The sequence below is a fragment of the Poecile atricapillus genome, chromosome 13, assembly GCF_030490865.1.
Source record: "Poecile atricapillus isolate bPoeAtr1 chromosome 13, bPoeAtr1.hap1, whole genome shotgun sequence".
Classification (NCBI taxonomy): Eukaryota; Metazoa; Chordata; class Aves; order Passeriformes; family Paridae; genus Poecile; species Poecile atricapillus.
Window position 1 is genome coordinate 5,498,869 of NC_081261.1, and position 13,787 is coordinate 5,512,655.

Sequence of the window (13,787 nt, forward strand, 5' to 3'; positions counted from 1 at the left end):
TGCAAATTGACATGAGAGGTCTTTGAGGAGCTGCTGCTCCATCAGCACAATGAGCCATTGTTGAAATGGCCACAGCAATTTTCCAGGTTAATTTATGGCCGCCACACCCCATTAGCAGCAATAAATGTGGAGCCCGGTTTTGCCGAAATTGTGAGTTACGATTTTTCAAATAAATACATTTTCCTATAAACCAGCTCTCTGTTTAGTTTGAATGTTCCTCACAGACACATCCATCTACATAAAATACACAGGAGAGGAAGCTGAGCTGTGACTTTGCTCTGATGACATAAAAACTTTTGTAAACACAATGTCACTTACAGTACTAGCAAAGAGAGAGCCCAAAAAATAAACAGCGAGTGCCTGGCCCATCCCTTCAGGAGCACATGGAAAATTTAATACTTTTTTCCGTAAAGCTTTGTTTTCCTTTTGATTTATCCACGCAAGGCAGTGGCTGTTTGGCCATAAATAGATGGTATTTCTTGAGGGGCGATGGTTGCAGTCATCCTGTGTGTCGCCACGGGGGCGGCACAGGAGGCGTGTGGACAGAGAAGATGCTCTGGATGCTGGGACCAGGAACATCCAGGCACAGCCCTGTGTTCACCCCCAATTCCTGCTGCTCCTTCCGTGGGGCTCTGACAGGCTGAACCCTGCTTGGGGTTGCTCCTGTGGTGTTGGTGTAGGATCAAGCAGCCCAGCGATGCAGTCGGGGGGACTCAGGCAGTGTGCGGGCACAGGAGAGCACGGCCACCAGCAAACGTGAGCTCTGCTGCACCCCAGCACCTCTCACCCCTCTGAAACCCCTCCTGGCACAGCAGGACACGTGTGGCAAGCCCTGCTGGGGAGGAGGGAATGCCCTGAGTGGGCTTTTGCAGCCCAGCTTTGGCTGTGACCCCAAAGCTGACTTTGTTGCTGATCAAACTGACTTGATTCCGTTCACTTCTGCAGGTTCTTTCGCTCCTCACACTGCCAGGAGGAAAATAATCCCCCAGAGAAGCTCTCTGCAGCTCTCCTTGAAGCAGACTCTGGCCATGCCTCAGTTTCCCAAGGGTTTTGCCACCGTCCCCCGAGGCCTCTGAGAGCAGAACTGTTAGGAAGGTGCTGAGTGATTATTATTGCATTATTTCAGGCAAGTGCTATAAATACCCAGGGGCACCTTTAGACACAACCCAGCTGCCCAGGGGAGCTGGCTCAGCCCTGCTCTGCGCCTGCAGTGGCTGAGGAGGGGATCGAAGGCAGTGCCTGAGGGAGGAGGTACCCTGGGCATAACCTGATGGGGGACATGGTGTGGGGCTGTGGGGTGACAGGGCTGGGACCCTCCTGGCTGCACCCTGGGGCTTCAGTGGAGCTTGCGGTGGGAGGATGTGGGTGCAGCAGGGTGCCGGGATGCTGCAGGGAGATGCTAACAAGGAAGACAAGGGGAATATTTTACGGGGCTGCAATGTAAACAGAGCTGGAGCAGAGCCCCTTTTTATGGAGTCCCTGTCCTGCCAGGGCATCTGCCAAGGCCCTGATTTACGCTCCTATTTAGATAAGGGAGCCGGAGGGGGGGAGCAGAGCTGGCGTCAAAGTCACAGGACACCCGGGGCTGCCGCTGGCCGGGCGCTGATAAGGAGGTGGCTGAGGGGCCAGGGCCAGAACCTCAGCTCCCGTCCCAAAAACGGGGATGGGTGCACAGCTTGGTGCCTCCTGCTGCGTTTGGGGTGCTGGGGTTCACAGAGACCTGGGATAACCTCACTCCCAACATGCAGCATTGGCCCCCTCACCATCATCGGGCCGTGAGGGCAGGAAATCTTTCTCTGGGAAGGATTTGAAGGAAAACAGGTGGAGAGAAACGTGGGTCCTCCTGCCGTGCCAGGCATAAATCGCCTAATCCAAACTGCTCGGCGTTTTCTCCCCCATGTGAGTGGAGAGATGTGAAATTAAAGGAACTCACCAAAAATTTGAGAAGTGCTAAATTTGGACGCCATGACAAAGGCAGTCTGGTTTGATTTAGAAGGTGTCGGCATGAAAAGGGCTCTGGTTTTATTATTTTATTAAAACACGAAATATTAGAATGATTTTCCAAAGGAAAATCAACCCTCTGGTCCCACTATTTGCTCAGCTGAGCACTTCCAAACGCTGCGGGGTCCAGGGACCTCCATCAGGGGGTGGATTAAGCAAGATAATGCCCAGCTTGGGCTGGACTTACCTGGCTTGGCAGCTGGAGGTGACTCTGGTGCATGGCTCAAGGCGACAGCTCCCAGCTGGATGTGGCTGTGAGTGCCTGTGCAATGCAGGGCTGTGGGGATGAAAGGGGTATTTTCAGGAGCTATTTCTAGAGCTGGATGGCACAGACTCTAACCTGGCAGTTTGCAGGACTGGGGAGAAGCTCAGCGAGGAGCGTGGATGGTTTGTAAGAGGAGCAGGGCTCTACAGGTGATGCTCTGCCAGCATAGGGGGGGTTGAGGCATGAAGCTGGACCCCTGAATTCTCCCAGGTGAGCACTGGCTCACAGCTCTGAGCCGAGCTCGGGGATCCCACCCAACCACGGCTGTTTTGAAGGAAATCGGGGACACGACGCCCTACCCTACCCAAGGCCTGGCTCTAACGGGAGAGTAATCACTAGCAAATGTTTGCAGGGCGCTTGTTTAAAGGGGGTGGGGAAGCGGGGTCTTTGCAGCAGCTGAGAACAAAGCAGGGGGGAACAAAGTTGGGCAGATCCGGCACGGCCGCTCCCCCCAGCCCCGGCAGAACCGGAGACCTGCTTGCACCCTGCCCCGGCCCCCCCCAGCCTCCTGCCTTTGCAACTCGCCTTGTAACAACTAACGATGGAAAATCCGAGGCATTTAAGTGGCTCCCGAATCCGCCCGGGAACCGTGATTGAGAGAAGTCAAATAAAATTTGTCATCTTTAAAATGCAGGAGGACGTTAATGGTGTGTTAGCCCGGATGATTAATACAAGCGCCTGCAAACAACCCTCCAACGTTTCCACCCTCCGCTGCAAGATGAATCGCTGGAAAGCGCCGCTAATCGCTAACATACCTTGGGCCCAAAGCCCCTTCCTGCCCCGCCGTGCTGTGAGCACCACGGCCGTGCCCAGCCTGGGACTCACTGCAGCAAGAGCAGGGGTCAGCCCCAATGTCACCCAGCGGGGTGAAGCCCGGCCTCTGGGAGACATCCTCCTGGGGATCTGTGTCCCGTGGGTGCAGAGGCGAGCAGGATGGGCTGCCCACTTCAGGGCCCCGCCCTGGGCTTGGGTTTGGGGCTGTGGTGATGTACAAGATCCCAGCCCCAGAGGGTCCCCCCAGCCCTTTGGTGGCCAGGCTGGGACAGAAAAACGCAGGGCAGGTCCCCACCTCCCTACTGTAAATACATTTGTGTGCATGGACAGTATAATTTTTATATATTTATATATCTATGCAGTGTCTGTGCAGGGGTGAGCAGCACACACGCGTGCTTATAAGCCATGTGTGAGATAGGTGAGCGTGCCTCACGTGTATGTGTGTCATATACATTATATATATATTATATATCTGTATATAATGGCATTGTGGTGCAGCGCATCCGTGCTGCTGGGGTGTGTAACATAGAGGGGCGCCCGTGTGTGGCGTGTTTGTGGAGTGTGTGTACAGCACAGAATTGTGTGGTGCATGCAGCATCTTTGTGGTGCATGGGCAGAGTGTGCAGTGTATTTGCGTGAGCAGCAGCGCATGGTGCAACCAACACGAGTGCAGTGTGGATTTGTGCACTGCACGGCGTGGGTGTGTGCTGTACACGCGTGCAGTGCACATCCCTGTGCAGCTGTGCCACGCACGGAGCAGGCGTGGGCCAGGAGCCCTCTGTGCAAGGAGGGAGCCCACACCCCATCACCGCAGCCGCAGGGGTGCCCGGCCCGCCTCACTCCGATACCTTCTCCCCGTTTTCTCCCCCATCCCCGGCTCCCGCGGCTCCGAGTGCGGCCCCGAGCGCCCCGCAGTGCCCGCCCGGCCCCGCCGCGCTCCGCTCGCACGGAGCCGAGCCTGTCCCGCATGGGGACGGCGCTTGGGAAGGAGAGTCCCGGGGCACTGCGGCCCCGGAGCGAGCACACGGCCCGGCCCGACCGTCGGGGTCCGGACAGCCGCGCTCCCCCGCCCCGCTGCCGGCTCTCGGGGGGCTCGGACACCCCCGCCCCGGCAGCGGGAACCGAAGCGCTCCGGGACGGGGGTGGGGTGCCCCTCCGTTCTTCTTCACCCCCTTCTCCCTGAAAGCGAGGAGCAGGCGGGACCGAGGGCAAGCGGCGGAGGTGTGAGCCCAAACCCCCGAGCCCGGCGCACGCCCCCTCCGCCGCTTCGCTCCCCCCGGGGCCTCCGCGCATCCTCCCCTGCCCATTGGCTCCACGGCGGGGGGGCCGCGGCCCTATATAAAGGCAGGGTCGGGAGGCTCCAGAAGGGGTTAAAAAAACCCCAAACAACAAACCCAAAACCCCAAACCCCGACCGCCCCACCCCAAACCCCACAGCCGCCTCCGCCACCGGAGCCGCGCTCCCCGCAGCCCGCGGCGCCCGCCCGGCGGGGAGCGCCTCCCGCCCGGCCATGGAGCGCTGCTGAGCGGCCCCCGGGGCCAGCGGAGCGGATCATGAACCTGGTGGGGGGCTACCAGCATCACCACCACCACCACCATCACCACCACATGCTGCACGACCCTTTCCTCTTCGGGCCGGCGGCGCGGTGCCACCAGGAGCGCGCCTACTTCCCCGGCTGGGTGCTCAACCCGGCCGAGGCGACCCCCGAGCTCGCCGGGCAGAGCCCTGGCTACGGCCCCGCCGAGTACGGCCCGGCCGGCCCGGGGCGGCTGGAGGCTCTCAGCGGCCGCCTGGGACGGCGAAAAGGTGTCGGGGGTCCCAAGAAGGAGCGGCGGAGGACGGAGAGCATCAACAGCGCCTTCGCCGAGCTCCGCGAGTGCATCCCCAACGTGCCCGCCGACACCAAACTCTCCAAGATCAAGACCCTGCGTCTGGCCACCAGCTACATCGCCTACCTGATGGAGGTGCTGGCCAAGGACAGCCAGCCCGGGGACACCGAGGGCTTCAAAGCCGAACTCAAGAAGGCGGACGGCAGGGAGAACAAGAGGAAAAGGGAGACGGTAAGAAGCGGATCGGGACTCGCGTCCTTGCTCTCCGTGGGCCAAGAGCCGGAGGGGAAAAACCGCGGGGCTGGGGGGGAGAAAATGCTCTAAACTCTCTCGGCCTCGCTGAAACCTTTTTTCCCAGTGTAGTAGTAATAATAATAATAATAATAATAATAATAATAATAATAATAATAATAATAATAATAATAATAATAATAATAATAATAATAGTAACAACAAAAAATCTGTGCTGTGGAGGGAAACTCGTCGAAAAATATCCCGCCCGAAGGGCCGGGTGGGCTTCCGAGCACTTTCCGCTAGGGATCAGCCCCCGGGTCCGGGACTGGCCGTGGCGGAGCCTCCCCCGGTCTGTCCTTCCCCTCTCCGGGAGCTCTCCCAGGACGAGCGGGAGCAGGAGCGATTCGGAGCAAGGGCGGCCGCTTCTCCCCGTGTTGCAGCGGGCGGGTGACGGGGTGGGGACCCCTAAAGCCCCTCTTTGTCCTCGGGTTGGCGAAGCCGCTCGGAGCTGCGGGGCCCGGCTGCAGCCCTGCTGCGGGCGCAAGGGGCGGGCGGGCGGCCCGGGACCCCGCTCCGTTCCTGACCGCTTCTTTCTCCCTCCTTTCCCCATCTCCTCTCCCGCAGCAGCCCGAGGTCTATTCGCATCCTCTGGGTCACGGCGAGAAGAAGCTGAAGGGCCGGACGGGTTGGCCCCAGCAGGTCTGGGCTCTGGAACTGAACCCCTGAGAGCTGCCCCGCCGCCGCTCCCCGCCCGCCCCTCCATGTGCAATGTCGGAGAGAGCCCAGCCCGGCCCCGGAGCCCCTCCAGGGGCAGGATACGGGGAGCCGGCCCGGCTGCCCCCCGCCCGGACGGATGCTGAGCGGGAGAGAGGCGAGAGCGCTTTGTGGGTGCGGGTCCTGCTCGCCTCGTCGGCAGCGGGGTCCAGCCGGGCCCTTTCCCCCTGTCCCCTCCCGAATTTTCAGTATTCGTTGCTCCATCCCGCTGCCAGCAGCCACCGGCTGCTCCTGCCCTGCCGGGCCGGACTGGAAGGGTTCGATTCGTTTGCTATTGTAAATAGGAGCCCCCGATCCCCTGTCCCCGTCCGCTGCCTGACCGACGTGTGGCTGCGGTGAAACTACCTAGAGGTGCATTTGGGAACACTCCTGTGCCGGGTTTTCTACCTCAGATCTGCATGACCACTTCCCGAGGGACCGAGCGCGCCACATCACGTATTTAAAACTGAATAGCTAAACAAACAAACAAAAAAATCTAATAAAATAAAATTTAAACTTTATGCAAACGGCCTCCGGTCCGAGCCCTCTGCTTTCTCCTGCTCCGGCAATCGCGCTGCTCTGGCCGGGTGCCCTGTGCTGCCCACTGGGATGCTGCGGGATTAAAGACATCCCTGAAGTCAGTACTCTGCTGTGGGGCCGATCCTTGTGAGGGAATTCCTCCTTGGGGAGCTCGAGATGCTTTGAGACTTGTTTATGCCGACCTTGCTGGCAGCAGGAGCTGGTGTCTTCAAACGCGTACCCGCAACCTCCTCCAGGGCACGAACTCTGCCCCTGCCCTACAACCCCTTTCCTCCCTACCCAGGAGACCTGCTAGAGGGACTGGACTCGTATTTGGCTTGGGGAAGGATGGCAGGATCAGGCTTTTACAGCGTCTGGATGGCACCAGGGGGCTGTGGAGCCTCAGGTTTTATTGCTGCCACGCAGAGGGTCAGGGCTCAGCTCCTGTGTCCTGCCGGAGCAGCAGGGATTTCTCACAGGGATCCCCTGTTAGGCGCTGCCTCGGCCACATTTGGAAGGAGCAGCGTCCCCTTCTCGAACACGATGGATGCCACCAGCCCCAGACACAGCAACGCAGCCCAAATTCTGTCACCACTCAGGTATAAATCCTTCACAATCCTTAACAATGAAAGCCAAATCCTCATCACTGTGCACACACGGTGCTCTTACCAAAGAGTTCCAAGACGTGTGTGCATGGGCTCAGAGCCTGATCCTGTCTTCCCAGCCTGGCCACACTGCCGCTCCCAGAGACACCGGGATAAACCCTGACACTCGTGCGGCTGCTCGGGGCAAAGAAAAACAGCACGGGAAAACGTGTACATTACTCTAGGGCTAATCTGAGGGCTCACAGCAGGGACGTTTACATTTTCTGTTTGAAACCAAGCTTTTGATTGCGACTAAAGGTAAAGAACTAATGATGCAACGTCTGTAAAATACTGACACATCGATCAATCTGTGCTTGTGCAGCCACACGCACCAAGAATACCCCAGCTCAGCCGTGGGGAAGCAGCTTGGGTTTCATAACCACTTTGTGCATGTGTACAAACACAGACGGAGGGACACACAGACAGTGGGGGTACAACCAGTCGTGATTAACTCTCGATGAAGAAGAATCCGGCTGAGTGAATCAGCTCTCCCTCGCTCCAGAGCCGCTGCGCCGCTGCCTTCCCTGTCCCTGATCTATTTTCTGATCCCTTTGAGCGAGGCTGAGATGAAAATTGACTGCCAGAGAAGAGCAATGTCTGCCCGCAGTGGTACTTTTTTTGTTTGAGCTATAAGAAGCTTAGCATGATACCACTTCCATGAGTGGAGTAGAGTAGAGCACTCCCAAACCTGAACGCATTCAAGGGGGAAAAAAAAAAAAAAGAAGACGTACAGAAAGTCAGCCCCAAAGATCCTATTTTATGTCTTTCAGTCACCTAAAGGCTGGGTTCTTACAGGAAAGCTCCCAAGCTGTCACTAACACTAATCCAGCGCCCCATAAATGTGTGCAGGGGCAGTCCTGTTCATAGGTGCCGGCCGGTGTATCCATACAGTATCCATACGGTATCCATACGGTACCTATACAGCACCAGCGGGGCTGCCCTTCGGCAGTGGATGAGGGAAAGGGTTAATTGGGGACTCGGCACTTGCTCTGCTGTGAGGCAAAGGTGACTCTGCACGGGAATCGTGTCCTCGGTGCCACCACACCATGGTACATCGCTCGCAGCCTGCGCACCTCTCACCTCACCAAAAAACTCCGCTGTTTTTTACCTTACGTGTTTCAAATTTTGCTTCTGGGGACACCCCGCACAGCCAGGGCGATGCTCTGCCTGCATCCGCAGGATTTTTTCTTTTCTTACCACAGGTTTCTGGTGGCGGTACCTGCTGGCTGCAAACTTCTGGGGAAGGTGTCCCCAGTGCGAGCCTCCCCTGTTCCTCGGGCTTTTGCAAGTGAAAGCGCTCTCCGTTTCCACGGCTGCAGAGGATTTTCCTGCCCAGCAAAGGGGTTTTCCTACGAGGTAGTGGCTCAGCATTTGGGGGGAGAGAGGGGAAAAAAAAGCACTAAACATCTTCTGTAGCCCCGGGCTTCCCCGCTCCCTAAAAAGCTTTGGAAGAGCTGCCTTTGCAAGCAGCGAGCTCCGTCCCCAGCTCGGCACCGCTCAGGAGGTTCCGCCGCTCCGGGGCCGGGAAGGGGAATTGAGCTCCCAGCCCAGCGCCTGTTCCAGCCTCGGATGGGGTCACCCCTTCACCCCCAAAGAGAGGAGCTGCAGGGGGATGGGAGCCCCGCACAGGGACAGCCTCCCTTCCTCAGGCAGCGAGCCAGGGCTGGGAGCAGCGTCCCGGCAGCAGCGGCAGAGCTCCGCATGCCGCCGGCACCAGAACTCGCTGGAAGAACGGTTTGGCCACCAGCTTGGAGGTTTTGGCTATCGAAGCGCCTAGCTCATCGGTCAGGGGAGGTGGCCCTGCACATACCTTCGTCTCGACCCTGCCGTGAACTTGATGCCGTTGGGAAGCAGCTGGCTCGGGGCACGCAGGCGGGGGCCGGCAGTTGCCCGGGCAGGGGAACACGCACGCAGGGATCGCTTGGCCCCGGGGCAGCATCTTACGTGCCAGGCTCCCTGCCTGCAATCCGGCCACGAGGGACACTGCAGGGGACACTGCTTGGCCCTGGCTCCCCGTCTGGCCACGGGGGCAATGCTGTGGGCAAGGAGGCTGTGGGGCGCTTCCCACCCCTCGCTCTGCACCCCTGGTTTGGTGTGCAAAGCAATGGCTCCTTTTTTGACATTTTCTTTTTTTCCCCCCCTCCTCCTTTTCTGCCGAGCCCAGACCCTGCTTCTTGTTGTTGTAGGTATTTATGGGCCTGTTTATCTGATCTCGGGGGAGCCTATTCTTATCTCAGAAGCAGCAAGGGAAGGGTTACACTGGACAGCTCGGTAGACAGGATGGAGCCAAATAAAATACCAATCTGACAAAAAAGAAAAAAAGGGGGGGAAAGAAACACCCAGACCCAGCCACCCGATCACCCATGAGCACTGTCCAGGCTGCAGGCTGGATTTGCCAGCTCCCAAAACAGCTGCTGGATTCAGGCAGACAGCACAACCCTGGGCAAGAAATGCCCAGGGACAGAGCAGAGGAGAGGGCGGTGTAATGACGCTGAAAGATGGGAATTAAAATGAATTTGAAAAGTTTCAGGTCGGTTGTTCCTGCAGCTCAGCCGCGATGCTGCTGTCCCGTGTTTCTCGGGGTGAACACGGAAATGTCCCAGCTTGGAATGAGAGGCACAGCCGGTCCCCAGCCCTTGGCAGGGACTCACTCGAGGTCGTCCCGAAGGTCACGGCCAGGGCCAGGGCTGCTGCCTCCCGTCACGGGGCCCCTCTGGGCTGGCCCCAGCCGGTGACACAGGGCTGGGGGCGGCAGGGGGCAGGGCAGCCCCCAGCCCGGACACCACAGTGGCCCCACCTCTGCCCGGCCTCCGCGGAGCCCAGAGGTGCAGCAGGGATGGGACAGGAGGGGATGGGGCTGGATGGGATGGGATGGGATGTCCCCTCCCGTCCTGGGAAACAAGGGAGCAAGGGCAGCCTCATGCCAGGGGTACCCCCAGTCCTTGCCCCCCTCCCCATCCCACGCCCCACTAATTACCGCTCTTAAGGAAGCGCCTGGTAGTTGTGGCCATTTAAGGTAGCCCCAGCCCCTCGGAGTAAGGGTAATTGGGCCATAATTTGTTTTCGGTGTCAAGATGGCGTCAAAGATAAGACAAAAATCTCCAGGTTTGGGGGCTAAAGAGACAGGAGAAATCCTGACCCGGGGTCGACCTCGGAGGAATGGCCACAAGCCCCAGTGAGTCACATGGCAGGTGAAAGATTTACTGCCAGGGGAGCTTTTTGATCCTCTCCCAACACTTGGAGCCTCTGAGGCCAGTTGCTGGCTCCTAAGTCAGACTGTCTCCTGGGAGCACTGCTCAGGTGGGAAGGTTTTCTGCCCAACGGAGGCCCCGCCCAGCTGCAGAGTTCATGACATTCAATAGTTCTTCCTCAAATCTCCACGCTCCTCCAGTCACGTGAGCCCATCTGAAGAGACCATGCATTTCTTATCCATAGCTGTGGGAATGATGTTCAAGCACGGGAAGACTCTGCAGCCACAAGGCTTTTTAAAATTTTTTAATTTTATTTTATTTTTAAATTTTATTTTCCAAATAAAAAAATTCCAAAATTTCCAAAAATTTTCCAAATCAAATTCAAACTCTGGGTTTTCACCTCTGTGGCAGCTCCTGCTTGGCTCTGCTTTCACTGAGCTCCGTCCAGGGTAAATTTTTCCATGCAGCTGCCTTTATTGGGAAAAGACCAAGAACCCTGCACCTTGGGCCAACCCTCCCAAGATCATCCTTCAAACAATGGACAAACTCATCATCCATCCCACATGCCTACCTCTCCAAAGTCAACCTGCATTGCTCCTTTAATCCATGAAGGCTTTGTCCAGTGCAGAGGATTGGGAGACCCAGAGCTTTCTGCAGAATTACCTGTTCTTGTCCTGCTCAGTGGTGGGGCAGTGGCCACAGCAGACACCTTCTCTGGCAGTGCTGACACCACTGCCAATTCACCCATTCTCAGGTGAGGGTGGGTGGTGTGGGGTGGCACAGCAGCCCACACGTGTCTCATGCAGCAGCTGGATTTAAGCCCAGGATGGAAGGACTGGCAGAGGACCAGTTCTGTACAGCTCAGGGCAGGGAATGAAACCACCCAGGCACTTTTCTCAGCAGCCACAGCCCTGTGATGCTGGACGAGCTCTGTCTCTCCTGGTTACTCCAAAGCTGAAGTGCAGTAACAAACCTGGAGATGCTGCAGCTCCAGGAAGCTGCTGATCAGACAGGCCAAGGAGCCAGATGGAGCTGCTGGAACACGAGTGGGAAGCACAGAGTGGGAGGAGGGTGTGCACTGGTGAGAGGGGAGTGAGAGGCAGCTACCTAAGAGCAGAGGGGCTGCAGAGCTGTAGCACACACTTGGAGCCTCGCTGAGCCCTTGTGACAGATCCCCTAGGCAGGGAAGGCCCTTCTTGCTGTTTCCTTTCCCCCTGCTTCTTTCGTGTGAGGAATTCAGGTCCTGACCACCCTGAAAGACTTTACAGTAACCAGAGAAGTAGGGGAATTTATGGCATCACCAGCAGCTGAAAGCTGAGGGTTTGAGAGGAAAAGCGTTTTTTTTCCCCCTCAAACTGCAGCTACCTTGACAAAATTGTCATGGCCTGTGACTGACCTGCAGGAGAGGCCCAGGGGAAAGCAGGGACCTGAGCAGGCTGGGTTAATGGCCAAGAGCACCTTCCCAAACTGAGATTGTGAAGGAGTTACCAGTTTGAGTTAGTGCACAAAGCTTGCAGGAACCCTGAAACTCCCTCCTCTGCTCACCTGGGCTTCCTCCCAGGCCATGGCTGCTGCTGAGAACCCAAAGTGAGGTGCAAAGGAGCTGGATACAACAGGCTTTGTCCACACAGGTGTCAAGGGCAGGATGAGACACAGGGGTGCCCATCACTGGGCTCTCTGGCAGCCTGTATCTGTGGAAGGAGAAGCAGCAGAGCCACCTCAGCTACCTGACAGTTCCCTCTTCCCCACAGCACCAGGGTGCTCCTGCTGAAGGTGCTGGGGTGATCACGGAGAACTTCCTGCAACAGTGAACAGATCTTGGAGCAAGTTCCAAAGGTAATTAAGTAAAAGCACACTGCGGGGTTTTCAGGTACTTAGGAAAAAAGCCAGCACTGCCTGCAAAGGTAAGAGATGTGAAATGGTCTCCAGCTCCTGGCAAAGTGACACTGAGTGCTGGTAGAGCCGAGTAGTTATTCCTTATTGGATAGAGGAGAAATTTTTAAAAAAGGAAAAAAAAAATAAAAAAAGTAAGTCCTGAGTCTCTCCCCTCCACACTCCTCCTGCACAGCCACATCTCTAAGACACAAAGCCATTAAATCCACATTCACATTTTTCCCTGGTCCTCTGTGCTGCCCTTTCTGCCGGGGAGCGAGGAAGTAGCGCCTGGTTTCCATCAAGGCTGCAGGGAGGCCGCAGGACGGCTCACGCAGAGGATCGGACGTGTTCAATTTCAATGTCCAACCGGCGAAAAAACCCTCAAAACCCAAACAAACCGTTTTTATGATCTCCACATCCCAGCACAGCATAATCCCGCTTCCGGTCTCTGACAGGCACAGCCAGCTCCTGCCAAGGAAGCATCTTCAGGACGGGGACACGGCCCCGGTGCCCCCGGCAGCTGCCCTGGGCTCCGAGGGGCAGCGATCCCCCCTCTGGCTTCCTGAGCTAACACTGCCCTCGCACGGCAGCCAGGAGTGCAGAGAGGAACGGGCAGCTCTCGGCCCAGCAGATCAATCTGCTGCTTCCTCTGTTGGTCACTGTCAATATGTTAAAAAGACAGCAGATTCCACCTTGGTTTGGAGCTTGAAATATTCTGTGGGTTTCTTGGCAGGGAGCAAACATGAGATTAAGTAGCATTTCTATACACGTAACAGATTAACTGGCAGTTTATTAAAGGTTTCCATTATACCCTCTTGTAGTAAAGTCAGCACTTGGCACAACAGGTTGCTGCTTACAGCTGTCCTCCTTTAGCCCGGCTGCATCTCCTCACTGGGCTGGCAGAAGAGCCCCCACTCACCAATTTGGGAATGCAAATGAGAGCTTTCCCCTTCCACTGGGATATGCTGCCGTTGTCCTCACCTGAAGACTCTCCCCTGACACCTCCTGAGAACCCTTGACAGCACAGAGATTGTGAGATGTGATCCACCCCTGCTCCTTGTTCCATGGTGCCCACCTGTGTCACCTCTGCTCTTCCTCAACTGAGAGCCCCCTGAGGCAGGGACAGCCTCCTGTAGTACAGCAGCATGTTCCAAAATTATCCTGGCTCATTAAGGCCTCCAGACACATCCATAAAGGCAGGCACTGGGGGACACTGGGGTCTGTTTTGGGTGTAAAGCTTTCGACATCTGATCATCCTCCTCTGTGAGAACCCAAGTGTGTGAAAAGCTACACTACAACCTCTTTCCTGGCGAAAAATCAAGGCTAAAAGCACAACTCAGTGCCAGCAAATAAAAACACCATGACAGAGTTCAGACGAATAAGTACTCAAATCTCAGTTTTTTTCACTTGCTTCCTCAGTGCAGCAAAGAAGTGAGGCACCTTTGTCTGTAAGGCTGATGGTCAGGAGGAATATCAGAGAAAGAAATAAAACAAAGCATTTCATGGGAAAAGATCTTGAATGCTGGGATGGTCCATGTCATTACTGCTCTGGAGTAGTGCCCACCTTGTCAGCTGGGCATGCAGGTTTGACTCTGGACAACAGGAGCTATAAATCATGCATAAAATGAAGCCAAAGATGTGCTTGAGAAAGGAGCAGAAGCACAGGGTTGAACTAGACATAAAGAAGATTCATTAGAAAACA

At 56.5% G+C, this 13,787-nt stretch overlaps 1 protein-coding gene and 1 long non-coding RNA gene across 3 annotated transcripts; one reads left to right on the top strand and one right to left on the bottom strand.

The window, feature by feature from the left end:
• Nucleotides 1–286: 286 nt before the first annotated feature.
• On the bottom strand, nt 287–8,972 carry LOC131584004 (uncharacterized). Its single transcript, XR_009278637.1, has 3 exons — nt 8,830–8,972; nt 2,189–2,278; nt 287–1,084 (listed from the first exon to the last, which is right to left on the bottom strand). It is a non-coding gene; the product is annotated as an uncharacterized LOC131584004 (long non-coding RNA).
• HAND1 (heart and neural crest derivatives expressed 1) lies at nt 4,441–5,869 on the top strand. Of its 2 annotated transcripts, none has more exons than XM_058848703.1 (2): nt 4,441–5,100; nt 5,731–5,869. In XM_058848703.1, exons 1-2 carry the CDS (start codon nt 4,594–4,596, stop codon nt 5,827–5,829), a joined length of 606 nt encoding a protein of 201 aa, XP_058704686.1. In that variant the 5' UTR covers nt 4,441–4,593; the 3' UTR covers nt 5,830–5,869. The 2 variants fall into 2 exon arrangements, with proteins under 2 accessions (XP_058704686.1, XP_058704683.1); XM_058848700.1 differs by having other exon boundaries at nt 4,453–5,100; nt 5,728–5,866.
• Nucleotides 8,973–13,787: the final 4,815 nt, after the last annotated feature.

What these genes read in the sequence shown, in the direction of transcription:
- HAND1 (XM_058848700.1), top strand. Translation starts at nt 4,594, where the DNA reads ATGAACCTGGTGGGGGGCTACCAGCATCACCACCACCACCACCATCAC. An exon ending in ACAAGAGGAAAAGGGAGACG is followed by an intron (nt 5,101 to 5,727) that starts GTAAGAAGCGGA and finishes CCTCTCCCGCAG; the next exon opens with CAGCCCGAGGTCTATTCGCA.